Genomic DNA, 15,762 nt, shown 5'->3' on the forward strand with positions numbered 1-15,762 from the left:
AACGACGGTAACAGCGACTGAACAACTCGTCGTAATTCGGCGTTATTATCGCTAAATAGAGTTGTCCGTCTTGCGTGTAGCGCCGAAATAATTTATCGCCGACGATCGCGCAGTCCGTTCGTGCTAAAAAAGATCATCGACCTCGCGGGAGACGGACGAGTCTTTGATTAATGGCGCGTCGTACAACGTGAATGATGATGGTAATAATAATAATAATAATAAGAATAAGAATAATAATAATAATAATGATGATGGGTACATAATTGTGATACTAAGAATGCGGGTACGCATGCGCAATTAAAGGATTTAATGAAGGTAGCCATAGCATGATAAGTACAATAGAGCACAATGTGTGATATGACATGTCGCCGGCGCGAGCATCCTGCTCACCTCGCCGCCATCACCTCTGCCACTTTTCCACTCTGCCAATCAAGTACGGAGAAAGTGGCAGTCGCGAGGCGATGATCACGCAGGACACGCAGGACCTCGGTTCGCGTCAGTAGATAGATAGTCTCTTCGTGTTAGGATCGGTAAAGCGAAGAAGCGCGCGTTACACTTCGTGGCGGGTCTTCGAGGGACGCGGAACGTCGCCGGTTAGTCTCGGTTAACCGTAAACAGCGCAAACGGAATCCCGACAGATTCTCCCTTTGACTCGTTGCATTCGAGGAATCGTCCTTTCGCCTTAAGATCGCGTACAGAATAAGAATCACCTTAAAAGCGCGTACAGAATAAGAATCGCCTTAAAACCGCGTACAGAAGTAAGAGTCGGCGAGTAAAGAGAGAGAAAGAGAGAATATAGTTAATAAAATGATTTTATCTGGCACTTCGTTCTCCCCACCATCGAAAACGCCAAGTCGTTCGTTCCCCTCTCTTTCTTTCTTTCTTTTTTTTTCTTTTCGTTTTCTCCAACTCCAACACCCACATGGGCTCTGTCAGTTTCGTGGCTTTACGTGAGTCGAGAGTGTTTCATTCCGTTTAGAGTTAAGGCACGATCGGGCGACGAGTGAAATCGTCAAGGACGAGCGCGGGTAACGTCGTTTCCGTTTAATTACGCGCACGATGACTGCGCACGCACACCTCGATCATTCGAACGCGTTGTAATTATTTCACCGTTTGCCTTTTTAGCTTTTCTTGATCTCTCGGAGCAATGATCGATTGGAACTCCGCCTCGCAGTCGGAGTCGCCGTCATCGCGGCCGAGGGAAGAACTGAAATTGCACCGTCCCGAGCTACCGTCCCGCCGCGACGTATCGATGATATATCCCGACTCGAGCACGGCAAAGCGCTTTTGCGTAATTCATAATTAAGATGCTATCTTGTCGCATTACATAATAACGCTGAACTTCACCGAACACGCCGCTGTGCGCGCGCATGCACGCGCTCGGCTGCGTGCAACATACAATAATTTTAATCCGCGCGACGCGTATATTTTATTTCGTCTCTCTCGAGCCGTATTTATAAGTTGCAGGCATGCTCAGAACGCGTTTACGGCTTCTCTCTCTCTCTCTCTCTCTCTCTCTCTCTCTCTCTCTCTCCCTCTCGCTCCCTCTCTCTCTCTCTCCCTCGTGTCGCACCTTAATCGCAATTTCTTCAAATATCAGCGCGGGATGAACATACCGCATCGATGGACGATCTCCGCGCGTATTGCGCCAATACGTCACGTTCGAGACGGAGAACACGGATTCCCGGCGTCGTAGTGCCGCGCGGATCTCTTCACGTCTGTGAAAATTTCAACAATCGCGATTCGTATCTTTCTCCTTCGCTCGCGCACCGCTCGATCTCACGTCGTCTCGCCCGATCGCGCCTGCTTTTCCTCGCATCAGGCGAACACTAGAACTCCTCGACGATCTTCTCGCGGAGGAACGCGTTATGGATCGCGGAACGTCGTCGGTCTCCGGAGACCTCTCCACCGGCACAGCGCGATGAAGAGGCGCGAGAGAATGACATGCGTCTCACACCTCTTCCGCGGACGAGCTTTGACGTTTCGCTCGCGTGATCGTAAGCCGAGGAGGTCGAATCACGAGCCGCTCTTGAAGAATCCCCCGAAGACGAGAGGTGTCCGGAGAGCGAAGACGACCGTCAACGTCGAAGCGTCGGGCAGTTCCAGCGTAAACTCGAGGTCTAGTATCTTCGGTAGGGGTCCTCCTCCTCGGGGTGAGCAGCGTTGTGTGCCAGGGCGCGTTGTATCGCTACCGGTATCGGCGGCGGAGTCGGCAGGTGGGCGCCACTCGGCAAGAAGCCATTCTCGTCGGCCGTGTAAGTAACCAGGATCGGCGTGCCGTCCGGGGCAGTGTAACTGAATTGACCTCTGACCGCCTCGATCTGGTTCGGCCCGATGTTCTTCGGCTGACCCGTCTCCGCCACGGAGATGCCGTTCTCCGTGTCGTAGCTGCAAGTGGAAACCGGTTATCGTTCACTGCGATCTTCGATGATGGATAAAACGGGAATATAGAATGAATATCTTATTGTAAGAGGAGAGCAACAAGTGAGATCATTTTCACGCGTATATAGCGGCTTATTTTTTCCTCGGGGGAAAATCTCCTGGGACGCCGTGATTTTTTCCACATTAATTAGGTCATAATTCCGCTCAACTAAGGTCCATTTACCAAAGATAAATTAAAAAATATATTATCTATTTTATTTGTGAATATTGACGAAATGTTGACGTTTCGCCGCGCGAGAGGAAGACAGAGAAAGAGAGAGAGAGAGAGAGAGAGAGAGAGAGAGAGAGAGAGAGAGAGAGAGAGAGAGAGAGAGAGAGAGAGAGAGAGAGAGAGAGAGAGAGAGACTGATGGTCGAAAGCGCCACCTGCCACCGCGAGATTCGCAGATTGCAAATTTCATTAAATCATTCGCCGGATCAGAACGACAATCGTCCCTGCGATTAGCATATTCCCATGCTACACTCGCTTTCCCACCGCGTACCTCGGTGCACTCGTGGGGCAAACCAGTCAGAGAAAAGTGTTGACGCCACCTTCGAGCTGCTAGGTGGAGCCTGGCCGAGTCACCGCATCTTCGACGAGACAGGTGTCACGGGAGGGGCCCGAGTTAGGTGCGAGCTTGAGGGCACTGAGGACGGGGAAGGTGAGGAAAGTGAGCGCGTAGGTAAGCAGGCAGGCAGGTAGGTCGATTGTAATTGTTCGATTGCGCAATGCGCTGTTGCGAACTGCGCAGCCGAGTGGCGCGTACGATTAACATCAAAGCCAATTAGGTATCCTTCCCTAGGTAGCCGGCCAGCCATCCGTCCTGCGCGCGGAGGGTTCACGGTTTTCTCGGGGGACCGTCGTCCCGAGCCTTAGCGTCTTCGCGGAGTCATCGGGCGCGGTTTGACCCGCGTCCGAATGGCCCGCGACCTCGGCCGCGCCCGATCGATTATCTCGAATGATATGTCCCGCGAGTCGCGGTTGAGGAGCAAAGCGAGACAATCGGTCATTACCGAGTTATGAATGGTCGAGCAACTACCGTGATGTGCGCAAGGTGAAGACTACTGAATCCAATGGCGGATTCAATCGGCCGGGGAGCGAGTGTCGATGGCGTGGAAAATGAGCGTGTCGTAACGATAATCGCGGGTTTCCAATTCCGCGGCCCGTTGTCGCGCTCTCGCGAGATGAATGGATCGTGCGCGATTTAAATATCACGCTGCGCTCGGGACGAAACGGCCGCATCACCTAACAGAGATAATTCGATGATCGCCGACCCGCCGCCAATCTCGTCGTATTTGGCTAATTATAGCGGATCATGCGATCTGCGTTAGAAAGCGTCGGGGTGAAGAGAGATATTTCGTCACCGGCAGCACCGTCGGTGGTCGACTTTTCTCGGCGTCTTTCGCGCAGAATTTCACACAATGATCGTCGTGCGCCTCGCCTACGGAGCCCGATAATTATCTAATAATGTAAGATAATATTCGAGCTGGTCGCGAGACTAACGTAGTAATTATTGACGCTTACATTCCTCTCTCTCTCTCTCTCTCTCTCTCGCGCGCGCGCGCGCCATAGAATGCCACAGAAATTTCGCATTATGTCGCAAGCCTGTAATAATTGCCATTATAACACCGCGAGAGCGACCGCCACGGCTCTTCTCCATTATCCACTTGAGCGAATGGACGGAGAAACAAATCGCACGAGGAGTGGCAAAGTTTCTCCAGAGCAGTTCGCCGATCACGTTTTAATCCCGAGTGCACAATCGTCATTGTTGTTTCGCAAATCGAGACGCACGCGTACACGAAGCTGTCGCAGCATTCGCGATAAAGCGCGCTGAGAAATTATTTCGAACTGAAAAGAGAAATTATTTCGAAATTGGTAATTCCGTGGTTTCTCCGAATGAAAAAGAAGATTAACCAATTCCGGGGATTCCTTCGAAGGATTTCTGCGGCGTTTCCTGCGGAGACATTATACGCAAATCAGCACGTATGTCTAATTACGGTTAATTGAGCTACCGTATTCGGTAGCTGCCGAACGACCATATACGACCGTCGGCCTTCGGCCTGATTCGCAAATTCTCTTTCTCTCCGTCCGAGTGCGGCGCCCTCACGTCGCGAGAGTGAGATTCGAAAATTACGCGCGGTGGGCGGCTAATAAAATAATCACGAGCCGGCTAACGAAAGTTGCACAAGCGCGAGATAGACATAATTGCGACGTTCGATCTCCTTTCTCGGGCGGTAAAAGGATGTCGACGTCGCGTCGGGGTCGAAAAATCGCGGCGGAACAATGCTCGTATGGACTCACATCGCCGATGACCGATGCAACGCATCCCACATTCTGCCGGCCGATCGTATCGTGATCCTCCTCTTCATCAATTGCAACGTCAGACCGAGCCTAATGTATTTCCGGAAATACGGTTTAGTCATCCTTCGCGCCGTATTTAACTTTGACTCTAGCGAGATTGCTCAAAACATCGACAAATTGTAGTCAGAGCTGTTAGTCTTCCTTTCTTTCTTTCTTTCTCTCTCTCTCTCTCTCTCTCTCTTGCGCGATGATTTCATCAGGCAGATTTCAATTCTAAATTGAGCTCAGGATCAGGGAAAAAGCGAACATAAATCTTGCATAAAGTCTGCCTTGGGAAGGATTAATTCGTCTCAGTAGCTCATTAACGATTGACGCGACCAATTTGATTAATCAGTTGCAATTCTGTATAGGACGTTCCACAGGATTCCACAGGATAAAGAACGTTTAGGGGGTATGAAATTTTTCAAACCGGGATTCTTGCTCAATTTTCCGTGCTTGATGACTCGCGTCTCCCCCAGTCGCCTTCTCGATCGGTCGAGGATTCCGTCCGTGAGCGAAACCGCGGCAATCTCACGCGCGACGCTCGCTGTCGTCAGTTTCGTGCGTTTCCGGTGCATTAACTGCATTTCCTCCCGCTTGTTAATCGTTCCCGCCGAAGAAGAACGCGAAGACGATGGCGGGAGGAGAGAAAGAGCGGCGATCACGCCGCGAGCGTGTTAACTTTGCGATTACATCGGCCGAATGGCGCGAGCCGAGTGTTTTCATACTTCTCTCGAGGGCAACCGCGATTCCTCGAGCGTGTCGAGATCGCGCCGCGAGGAAACGTACGAACGCCTCGGCGCTATGCCGTATTATCGTGCGCTGCTCGGCGCGTTCCAGGACGAGAGACGGAAGGACGATCTTACCTGTAGGAGTACGATCCGTCCGGCGAGGAGTCTTGCGTTTGTCGCAGTATGGCGTAGTAAGGCCGGCCGTAGTAGTTGGGATTGTAATATTGCGTCGGCTGTGGATACGGGGTCGTAAACCTATTGAACTGCGCGCACGCCATCGTCGTCAGACCGAGCAGCAGTACCTGTGAAATGAACGTTCCGATTATGCGACAGTCGTAAAAGTTCGCCTCAGACTTCACGAGCGCGCCGCGAACGAGCGGATTGTCTCCGTTAATTAGCGGCCGATCGTTCAATCCGCGGTCTTAATTTCGCTCGAAAATTTTATCGCATTGTTCTCACGCGCGCGTGCATAATATTTGTAGGTATTATTTCCCACCGTCGGAAATTAATTGAATTCGTTGCATTTTTCCATTACTGACTCTCCTCGAGTTTTAATCATTATATTTGTGTGTGGTATATTGATCTTTTGTAGGGAACAATTTATCCACCACATGCTTGTGCGGATTAATGCGAATTTGCCTCGGAGAAAAGAAATTTTTTTTTCTTTTTTTTTTTTTTTAGATGAATTTACGTATCACTTCCGACAAAAATGAAAAAACGAAAAAAAGGAGAAGCCTCTTCGAGTCTCTTCGTTGAAGTGCAAGTGTCTTCTTGCTCTTAATAGGAATATCGTCATCCGCGCAACATTTACATATTATCTAACACATCGCACGTAATTCTCGTTTCTTGTAGTTACGCTACGGAGAAGAGAGCCAAGACTATTATTACAATCGCGAAACGCGGTCCCGACTTTAAGGCTCCGCTTCAGATATATTCCACAGCTATTTGGCATTATAGGTTAGCACGACGAGCACGCTGGAAGATCCAGCGAGAGCCGGCGGGATTATATAACCTTGCGTATTACTCATGCAAAAGGGCCGTTTGGTCGGAGGTAGGTAGGTAGGCTGAAACGGGTAGGCAGTTTGGAACGCAGAAAAATTTCGATTCTCTCCGTGAGCCAGCGCGGTTATGAATAATTGTACGTATCCCGTGCGTCATAATCTTCGTCTCACGCTCGTCGAGTCCTCCTCCATTGTGTGCCGACAGCCGGGAGTCAAGTGATTTTCACAAGACGCAATTTTTTTTTCACGCGCGCACGCGTGCGCGAGCACGAACGCGCGAATGAAAGAGAGAAGAGTAGAATATACTTAATTAATAAATAACGCGAGAGAGAGAGAGAGAGAGAGAGCATTACCAGGCGGTTGTAAAAGTGTCGCTCACCCGAAGCGTTCGATCTCGCGTTGTTCGCACGACAGGCAATTGTTAAGTCGGGCGAAGATGATATTAGCGCGATGCGAAATAGCGCAATTGTAATGAACAACGATCGCAATCGTCGTCATTCTTCCGAGAATATTACGGTCGCCGTGTTCGTGCTTGCTGAACGGAAATGACGAAATTAACTCGCTGATAAAATCGTCTCCGCGTCGCGAGAGACCGATATGTCCGTAGGAGCCTCGCTGAGTGCGCTAATAAAATGCGAATTTTAATAAGTTCGCACGAACGCGCGATTGGATCACCGCGATTCGTCGGATTTAGTCGTGTCAAACCCTCCGCGGCAACCGGGTCACCGTGGCGATCCCGTGAAATCTCTCCGCATCCGATTGTCACAGTTTCTTCATCGCGCTCCCGGCCGCGTCCGGTTTAGTAAAACGACGAAGAGAAGGCACGCTCAGAGAAGAACACGGTACAAAAACTGCCGATCATCCGTCACATCGTCTGCTTGTTATTGTACACATGTATCGTGTGAGGGTGTCGTAAAATTTGCCAGCGATTATTAAACGTCGCGTTTTGTTAAACCGTTTCCGGCCAATTACAGAGGGCAACATTTAACGTTAACCGATTCGCCGATCTTTTCAGCGACACACAATCAACTGTCAGATCGCGAGCTGAAAGAGCTCGTGATATAATCTTGTGAATTTTGAAATTTGCAACTTTGCCTGAGAAATTTAATGAGTTTTTCTTTTTGTAATCGGTCATTCTCCTCTCGCATGAATTACAATTTTTACATGAATTAAAATTTTTCACAACGCGGCGTTTGTTCGTCGACGAGAACGCGAGTCGAGAATAAGAAATGAAAAATAAAGTGATCGGAGTCTCTCGACGGATGGTCGACATGAATTGAATTCAACTGAGAATGCTACGAATCATGGCGATTAATTAAGAGCAAGTTAGGAACGGTGCGATTAGACAAAGTTACCAATTAACTCTACGTGTCAACGATCGAGAGAGCGAGGCGAATCACCGAAACGCGCCGGGCCAAGTCGGGGGAGATTTACACTCACGAGGGTTTTCATGCTGACGGCGTATTCCGGAAGCAGAAAGCCGGGCGACTCTCGATACTTCTTCTTTCTTTTTATGGACGTGCACACGTGCGTGCCCAGCGAGTAATCACACTGTCGAGGCGCGCTCGAATCTCCCGAAAAGCCACGTACGAGACTCTCGTGCTAACTGCAGTTAGAGGTACGGTCTTAGGTGGGTCACGGTGAGGCTTTATAGTCGCCGAGACGCTCTGCTTGTGCCCCCTTTTTGCCCCGCCATCGTTTTCCGGAGGTTGAAGGGGAGAATAAATCTTGGAAGCATTCGCGTAATACCGTGCTAAAGGGTGGTGGATGTGGCCGGGGCTTTCTGATTAGACGGTAGGTGGCAACCGGTGATCCCCCTCGCGTGCAGCACATTTGCCTCAAGTGTGTGCTTGTATACGTATGTATATTTGTGTGTCTGTGTGTGTATATATTTCTTGATGCATCCGCGTGCGCATCTATGCCCACGTATCGCGATCCTTCGTGCAAACGTGTGTCTTCGTTACGTACAAGCTCGTTAGATTACGCACACCGGCGCATCGTTATACCGGCGAACTGGCTGTGGACCACAAAGTAGCTACGGGCCCGTAAAAGTGTGCACCGTCGTTGGAAAAGGCGAGATTAAAATTCTGGTACACCTCTCTCGTTTGTTTCTTTCTCGCTGAGTGAAGAGTTTGAACGAGGAGCGGAGATTGCAGAGCATTTTGAAAGATCTATTCTAGAAAAAGAATTTTTACTTCGACTGATTACAACATTATCATTACGTCGTACGACCTGTTTTTAACGTTCGAGGTTGATGGTCGTGTTGTTTCAGCTTGAGACAGTCAGAAGGACATGTTAGTGTTCGATACGCGTCCGGAATGGGTCCTCCCCCACTTCCGTTTCCTCAGTTATCTATTCTGTAATTTTGGGCAAGAGTGTTGTTATCGACACATTATCGTTGCGTAAGGTTAAGGTATGACAGAGAAGATGCGCAACGACTACGTAACGATAACAACGATACCGTGGTTAAAAGTTGCAAAATAGGTCTGCGGGTCGATTAGGCAGATCGCAGGATAAAATAGCGCATTAGCTCTCGAGCGTTGGTCTTCAACTGCGCGCGTTACTTCGCAACACCAGCCCCGCGATATGGGCCTTTTAACGTATGTTAAACATGCGCACGTAATTTGTCACGTAGCTGTTACTCATGTCTCACGCTTGGCATTACTCAAGTTTTTCTCCCGCAACTCTTATGCGCCTCGCACGTATATCGTTCGCATCGCTTGGAGGTCGAGACACTTAGGCGCGTGCCATTCTGTATCAATTGAATTTGCAACGTGCATATTAGAGCGTTTCTCTCTCTTTCTTTCTCTCATTGTGTAAAACACTCACTTATGAGGACTATTTATACCGTTCTCGCGTGGCGCGCGTGGTCCGCTAGATTTTAGCGTTACGATTATGATTCGCTCCTAATTGTGAACGTCTCGGGCCTACTTCGAGGCCTCATCAATACAATTATAGTAGAGTATAAAATGTTGCTCCGAGCGCACCCAAAAGTGGGAGATCAAAAAACCCACAAAAATCATTAAAAAAGGACATAAAAGGACTAGAAAAAATGAGTTCTTACAGAATTTTCAAGACTTTTTTTAAACAAATTTCAAACCTCTCACAACACTCAAATCATCATAAAAAATTTCCGAGTGCAATTCTTGTGGGAGCACAATTTTTGTAAGTAAAATGAATAAAAATTAGATAAAAACCTTTAAATTCTCTACTAATTTCACAATTTTAAACAAAGAAGAGAAGGTCACTTTATTTTCTCTATCTATTAATATATGCAAACTAATATATTCACATTTTGTAATAGAAGCTGATATCTGCCTCTTTCTGAGAAGGTCCAAGTAATTGTTAGTTATAATTGGTTAGGCGACTTTGTGATTGTAATTGAAGTCAAATATAATCAGCTGAGTGGTGATGATCACGATGTGGCCTTCAACAAGCTTATTTTAACAATTTTAATTTAATTTTAATTTAATTTGCAATGCTTCAAAATTGATGATTGGAAGGTAAAAATAAACCTCAAAAAAATTGCGTACAAATGTTTTATGTGTGAATGTTTTGTAGGTTTTAAAGATTTTTAAGGATTCTTTTGATCAAACGTTTCCTATACTCAAAAACCCATAGGTTTATCTAAAACGTTGCTCTCAAGACCCGAAGGGTCGTCTCCCTAGTACGCTCGGAAGATTTTGTTGTAGCAGATTTTTTTTACTTATTTTTGAGGGTTGTGTATGACATTTCTTTATTTTTTATAAAAACCATGATTTTATAGAGTGTTTTTAATGATCTTTTTATCTCCCACATGAAGTGCGCTCGGAAATTTTGGGGTGTTGTGGGAGATTTAAAATTCAGCTTTCCCATTGTCTTTTTTCGCGGAAGGTTTTGAAAATTTAGGGAGGTTGGGTGAGATTTTCGGTCTTTTTTCGTTGAAAATGTATCAAACGCTTCGCGTTTAAAAATCATAGGTTCACCTCCCACATCGAGATGCGCTCGAAATGCAATACTTTTTTTGAAAGCATTTAAAATTGTGAAGTTAGTAGAGAGAATTCAAAGGTTTTTATCTAATTTTTACTCATTTTACTCGCAAAAATCGTGCTCCCGCAAGAATTGCGGGAAATCAGAAATTTTTTATGATAGTTTGAGTGTTACGGGAGATTTGAAATTCGCTTAAGAAGTCTTGAAAATTGAGTAAAAACTCATTGTTTCTAGTCCTCTTGTGAGTTTTTTGATGATTTTTGTGGATTTCTTGATCTTCCAATTTTGGGTGCGCTCGGAGGAACATTTTTTACTAATTATACCGATACGCGCTCATGCGATGAAAATTCGTTAACATTTCGCGGTGGCGGCGGCTCGCCGATTGTTCCTGAAATTTTTGCCGAAAGCACAGCGCGATCGGCTTTCGCGACGTATCATCCTCGCACTTCGACATTTGCGAAACATCTCTCGCGAATCGCGCCGATTTTTTCCGCGCGTGAGACTGCATCATGCATCCGCGTCCACGTGTGCTCACACACGCCCTACACGTGCGCGCTCGCGACGGATCGAGCTTAACGACGATACGCGCGCTCATCGCCGGGAGACCCGTCATTACCCTCGCGCACTCGCGCTTCTCGTAGAGTCTCGACGTAACGGGATTCAGATCGCCGTCGGATTCGCCACGGATCATCGTAGGGCGTATTCCTTTCACTGCACCGAGCGATGCAACGCGATTCGCCGCGCGGTTCGCCGCACCGCGCCGCGCATCGCTGATCCTTGCGACATACCCCGGCCGGAACATCGGGGCGCATCCTCGTCCTCCTGGCGAGATCGGGATCTCGCAAGGTGGCCTGCGGTACTGCTCCCCCCTTAGTATATATATTTAAAAGTTATTATATATGTATATATATGCTTTAAAGAATTTCATAAGATTCTTTTAATACAGTGGAAGAATTCTCGAAGACGCACCCCGTTGTACTTGGGAACGCATTCTCGTCCCTTGCTCCTTGACTCGCGACGTCGCGAGCGTCATCCTATTGTCCTTCGATATCTTTCGCACAGAGAACACGAGGACATCCGCGTGGCATCAAAACGATGCCACGTTGAGTCCCGGCTAAAGGCACAAGGCAGGGGATTTTAAAATGAACTAACGAATGTAGGAACATAATTGCACAGTTGTTCTGCGATCTCGCGGAGATCTCGCGGATAAGTCGCGCGTGGGTATGACTGAATGTGGACGCATAACTAATAAATAATTACAAGAAAATATAGTCTCTTATAAATATTTCATGAGAGTGCGATTTCTGCAATGCGCAGCCGTCGATAATGAGAGATGTATCTCGCTATATTATGCGGAGTGATTTATAATGTGTCTCCTTTTACGTTCGATCCACGACGTACACGTTCACGTCCACGTTAATCCGCGGGGGAAAACTGACTGAGTACCCACTGTTCCCCGCGGTGGTTCACGAAATGTACGCGAAAACCCCTCGTGTGCGGCCGTCCGCGACGACATTTCTCGTGCGGGTTATACCCGCGTGTTCTCGTCCCCCCTTCGACCTGTCCTCTCTCTCTCTCTCTCTCTCTCTCTCTCTCTCTTTGCGTGGGATGGATAATCCGCGCGCATCTCCCGTTTCGCGCGAAACCGCGAGACAAACGGCGAGGGGAGGGTGGAGGTATAAAAAAATGCGGCGAGCAAATCGAGACGAACAAAGGATGCGGGAGAAATTGTGACGAGCGCGCTGCGACGGGACGACCGTCGCCGTCGGTGCGCGCCTGACAGGTGATATTTAAACCAGGATCGGTGGCGAGAAGGAATCCCGCGCGCGTTCGTGATTCCCAAACGCGCGCCGCGGTGGTAATGATGATATTTACTGTTTCGCCACTAATCTCACCGTCGGCGAAGTAACGCACGCGCAAACGCGTGGGTGCGACGGAGACAAACGGCATGTACCTGGGCAGGTTCGTGGGGCTGCCGGCTATTTTATCGACGATATCTTCTAATTGTCCTTGCGCAGGACATGGCGGAGACATGAATGCCCCGGCGGGACGTAGGCGAGTCCGCGGAACGTTCTCGCTCGACGTCTTCTGCGAAATTCGAGGGGACGCTCTAACCGATGCATGTCGCGCAAATAATTGCACGACGCTGAGAACGCTGATCTTTGGATCTTGATGACAATCTTCGCGCACGTGGAGATACGCGCGCTGAGATAAGCGCGAAATATAAGCGCGAGGAAATATTGGGAAATAGTGCGTGATGAGCACGCGTGTGTGAATATCGATAAGTTACACGTCGTCCTTTGAATTTAATTAATTTGCTTCCTGCGGAACGTTTCCAGGTGCTATGTAAATTTAGATTAATTCACCCTCCGAAGTATTTCACACAGATTAATCATCGGTATTGTTAGTTGTTCTTGGGGAGATTTTCTTTCAAGATATATCTTGTGCATGCATTAGCGCACTCGGAGGACGTCGCGATAAAAGATATTTCGCGAATAAATCACTCGTGCTAAAGCTCGCGACATGATAAAGCGCGGAGCCGTATTCTAGTGCAATCTCGGCAAAACACAATGACGATCTTTTTATCTGCACAAGCTCGAGTGTATCTGGGATAAATCCTATCGCCGGACGAACCCACCCTTTCTTTTGTCTCGACGTTTAGCATTCTGTGCGCCGTAAGTCGTTGCATTGTTTGGTGCGCCGCGAAGAGGATTACGCTCGCAATAAACTCCGTGAATTACGGCATCGACCTCGCGTCAATAAAACAATTTGTATCCCCCGTCGAACGGAATACGCATCATCAATCTGCGCTCCTTGAATCCGCTCTTCGCCTACGACCGACCGTAGAATCTGCTGCTGTACCACCGGCGTGTGTTTTGCGGCCGCGCAGAAAGAAGAAATTGTGTGTATTCGTGAAAAAAGATTAGACGTAATCTTACATTTCTAGAGAAGAAAGAGAGTGCGAGAGAGAGAGAGAGAGTGAGAGAGAGAGAGAGAGAGACACTGTTACATCAGACAAGTATTTCAGAAGGTTTCAGGTTTCGACAGGCTCAAATTTTATCAATAACCACTCTGTTGAGTTTTCCTCTACGCAGCTTCCTCTACTCGAATGAAGCTACGGCAATTTTCGCACACCATTCGGAAATTTCACTCTCATCCATTTTGTGCTTTACAATCTTCCGAACGCAAGTCCCCTCGCCGCTCGTCGCGATTTTCGCGAAACTCTTAGCCCGCCGCATGTCGGTGACATTTGATGATTGATCGAGTAGAACAGACCTCCGGACGGGATCCGATCGCGCCGGGGCATTTCGATAACGCGCGCTAGTACGCGACGCGCCTCTTCCTCGCCTAAGTCTGGCCCGAGCGCAGAAAGGTGTTACGACAGTGCCTCAACAAAAGGCGGCGCCTTGACATTAAAAACTGCTCTTGCCGCGAGAAACGCTGGCTTTATTGTACAGACGATGCGGGAACGACGACGAGCGCCGAGGACGGGCCGGGCCGAACGCGCGCTGAAGAGAAGCCACAGGAATAACCTGCCAGTTATGCGCTGCCGCGCGCGCGCGCCGTATTACCCAAGAACAACAAGAAGAACAAGAAAAAGAGCGGGCAGAAGCAGAAGCGGTAATCCGCCCTCGGATCTACAAATCCTCCGCGGGGATCTCCGATCACTCTCTCGCTGGAAGAGAGGCGCTCTCTCGAGATACATCATCACCGCGACGCTCTATCGAGCACGAGATCTCGCGTTGCATCATGCCGTCTATACTGCTTTCTTTCTTTCTTTCTTTCTTTCTTTCTTTCTTTCTTTCTTTCTTTTCTTTTCTCTTCTCTTCTTCGTTCAGGTGTAGTCCAGTTCATCATCTCTAACCCAGATCTGTCGGGTTTAGTTTCCGAGGCTTTCGACACGGGTTTGCCCCCGCGGAATGCGGGGGCAAACCCGAACGCGTTTCGCGAGCACCGATCTGAATCTGGACACTCGCACAGAGAAAAAACAATTTGGTCGAATCGACGCGACAAATGTGTTTTGGTTGGAGGAGATAGAATTTCTGGTTCTTCGAACGATTCCACGAAACTTTTTTCTCCGCACTGACAGAAAAATATAGTTGAATTAACTGTAAGCTCACTATATTTTATAGTTGATTTTGGCGTCAACCATATTTTTACAGTTCACGGAACCTGCAAAATATAGTAGAATAAACACAAATATATAGTCAATGATTGTCTTAAATAATTGTTTAGTCTTACTTTTACCACATATATGATAATATATGTAATTTCTCATTCACAAATATAGTGAGATTTAATATTCATATAGTTACATCTGTCATCATTTAGCAAATATTCTGGTAATATTGACTATATAAAAGAGTTACTTTTATCTACCATTTTATATTTGCATTCATACAATAATTTAGTTTAACTTACTATAATTCGTAGTAAAAATATTATATGGTTGGTTATATTATGCCTATATCGTAATTATTACCGATGTTATGGTACAATACTTACTATAAATATGATATTTCGGACTATAATTTAGTTACTATATCATTATAGTTCTAAATATCATATACTTTTCTCTCAGTGCGGATCTGCGTTCGTTTGCTCATGGACCGACTTAAAACGCTGTTACAAGCTGTTCTTTCCCCCAGAACGATTGCAGGAGTCCGCGTCCGAGCCTAATAATTCTAGTTATCGTGTGTACTGTTCCAATCACCGTCCTCAAGCGCATTCAAGCCGAGCGGAATCCGCGCATCCGCTAACGCTAACGACTACAGAACACGAGAGATCGAGAATTCCGAGAAGGAATCCTTACTCGTAATCTTGACTCATAATTTCCTCCTTTTAACTCTGATCGTCATTCACTCCCGAAGCGGCGCTGCACGTGCAACGACAATTCGCTCGATCTCATTTCGTCGGCTGTCGCCAAAACAATCAATTAATACCAAAGAATTATTTTTTTCAAAATACATATACATATTGAGAAATCAATTATCGTGGATTAACGCAGACTCCTCCTACAAGTTCATCAGAGCGGAATCTTGAGGACTCATCAGTCACACGTTACGCAAAATCGAACTCTCCTTCGGCCCGGACGTGAGGCCGCCGTCACGCGTCACTGACGTCGTGACGTTCAGTGTTTATAACGCGCCGTAATGAAGTGTAATCATGTAATGATGCGCGATTTGGTAATGGCGTAAATTCGTGCCTGCCCGTTGAAAGGATGGCTCATCCGTATAATCCGCCCTCGATACGATCTCCAATTACCGTTATAGAGATCGTAACCCTTCTCTCCTTTCCAT

The 15,762-nt window shown here is 47.6% G+C and overlaps 1 protein-coding gene across 1 annotated transcript; it reads right to left on the bottom strand.

The window, feature by feature from the left end:
• Positions 1-288: 288 nt before the first annotated feature.
• Positions 289-8,129, bottom strand: LOC105188647 (endocuticle structural glycoprotein SgAbd-2). The gene is made up of 3 exons (XM_011150217.3): positions 7,934-8,129; positions 5,628-5,794; positions 289-2,388 (listed from the first exon to the last, which is right to left on the bottom strand). The coding sequence occupies exons 1-3, from the start codon at positions 7,943-7,945 to the stop codon at positions 2,121-2,123; spliced, it is 447 nt and encodes a 148-aa protein (XP_011148519.1). The 5' UTR covers positions 7,946-8,129; the 3' UTR covers positions 289-2,120.
• Positions 8,130-15,762: the final 7,633 nt, after the last annotated feature.

This window comes from Harpegnathos saltator, unplaced genomic scaffold (genome assembly GCF_003227715.2).
Source record: "Harpegnathos saltator strain DR-91 unplaced genomic scaffold, Hsal_v8.6 scaffold480, whole genome shotgun sequence".
Taxonomy (NCBI): Eukaryota; Metazoa; Arthropoda; class Insecta; order Hymenoptera; family Formicidae; genus Harpegnathos; species Harpegnathos saltator.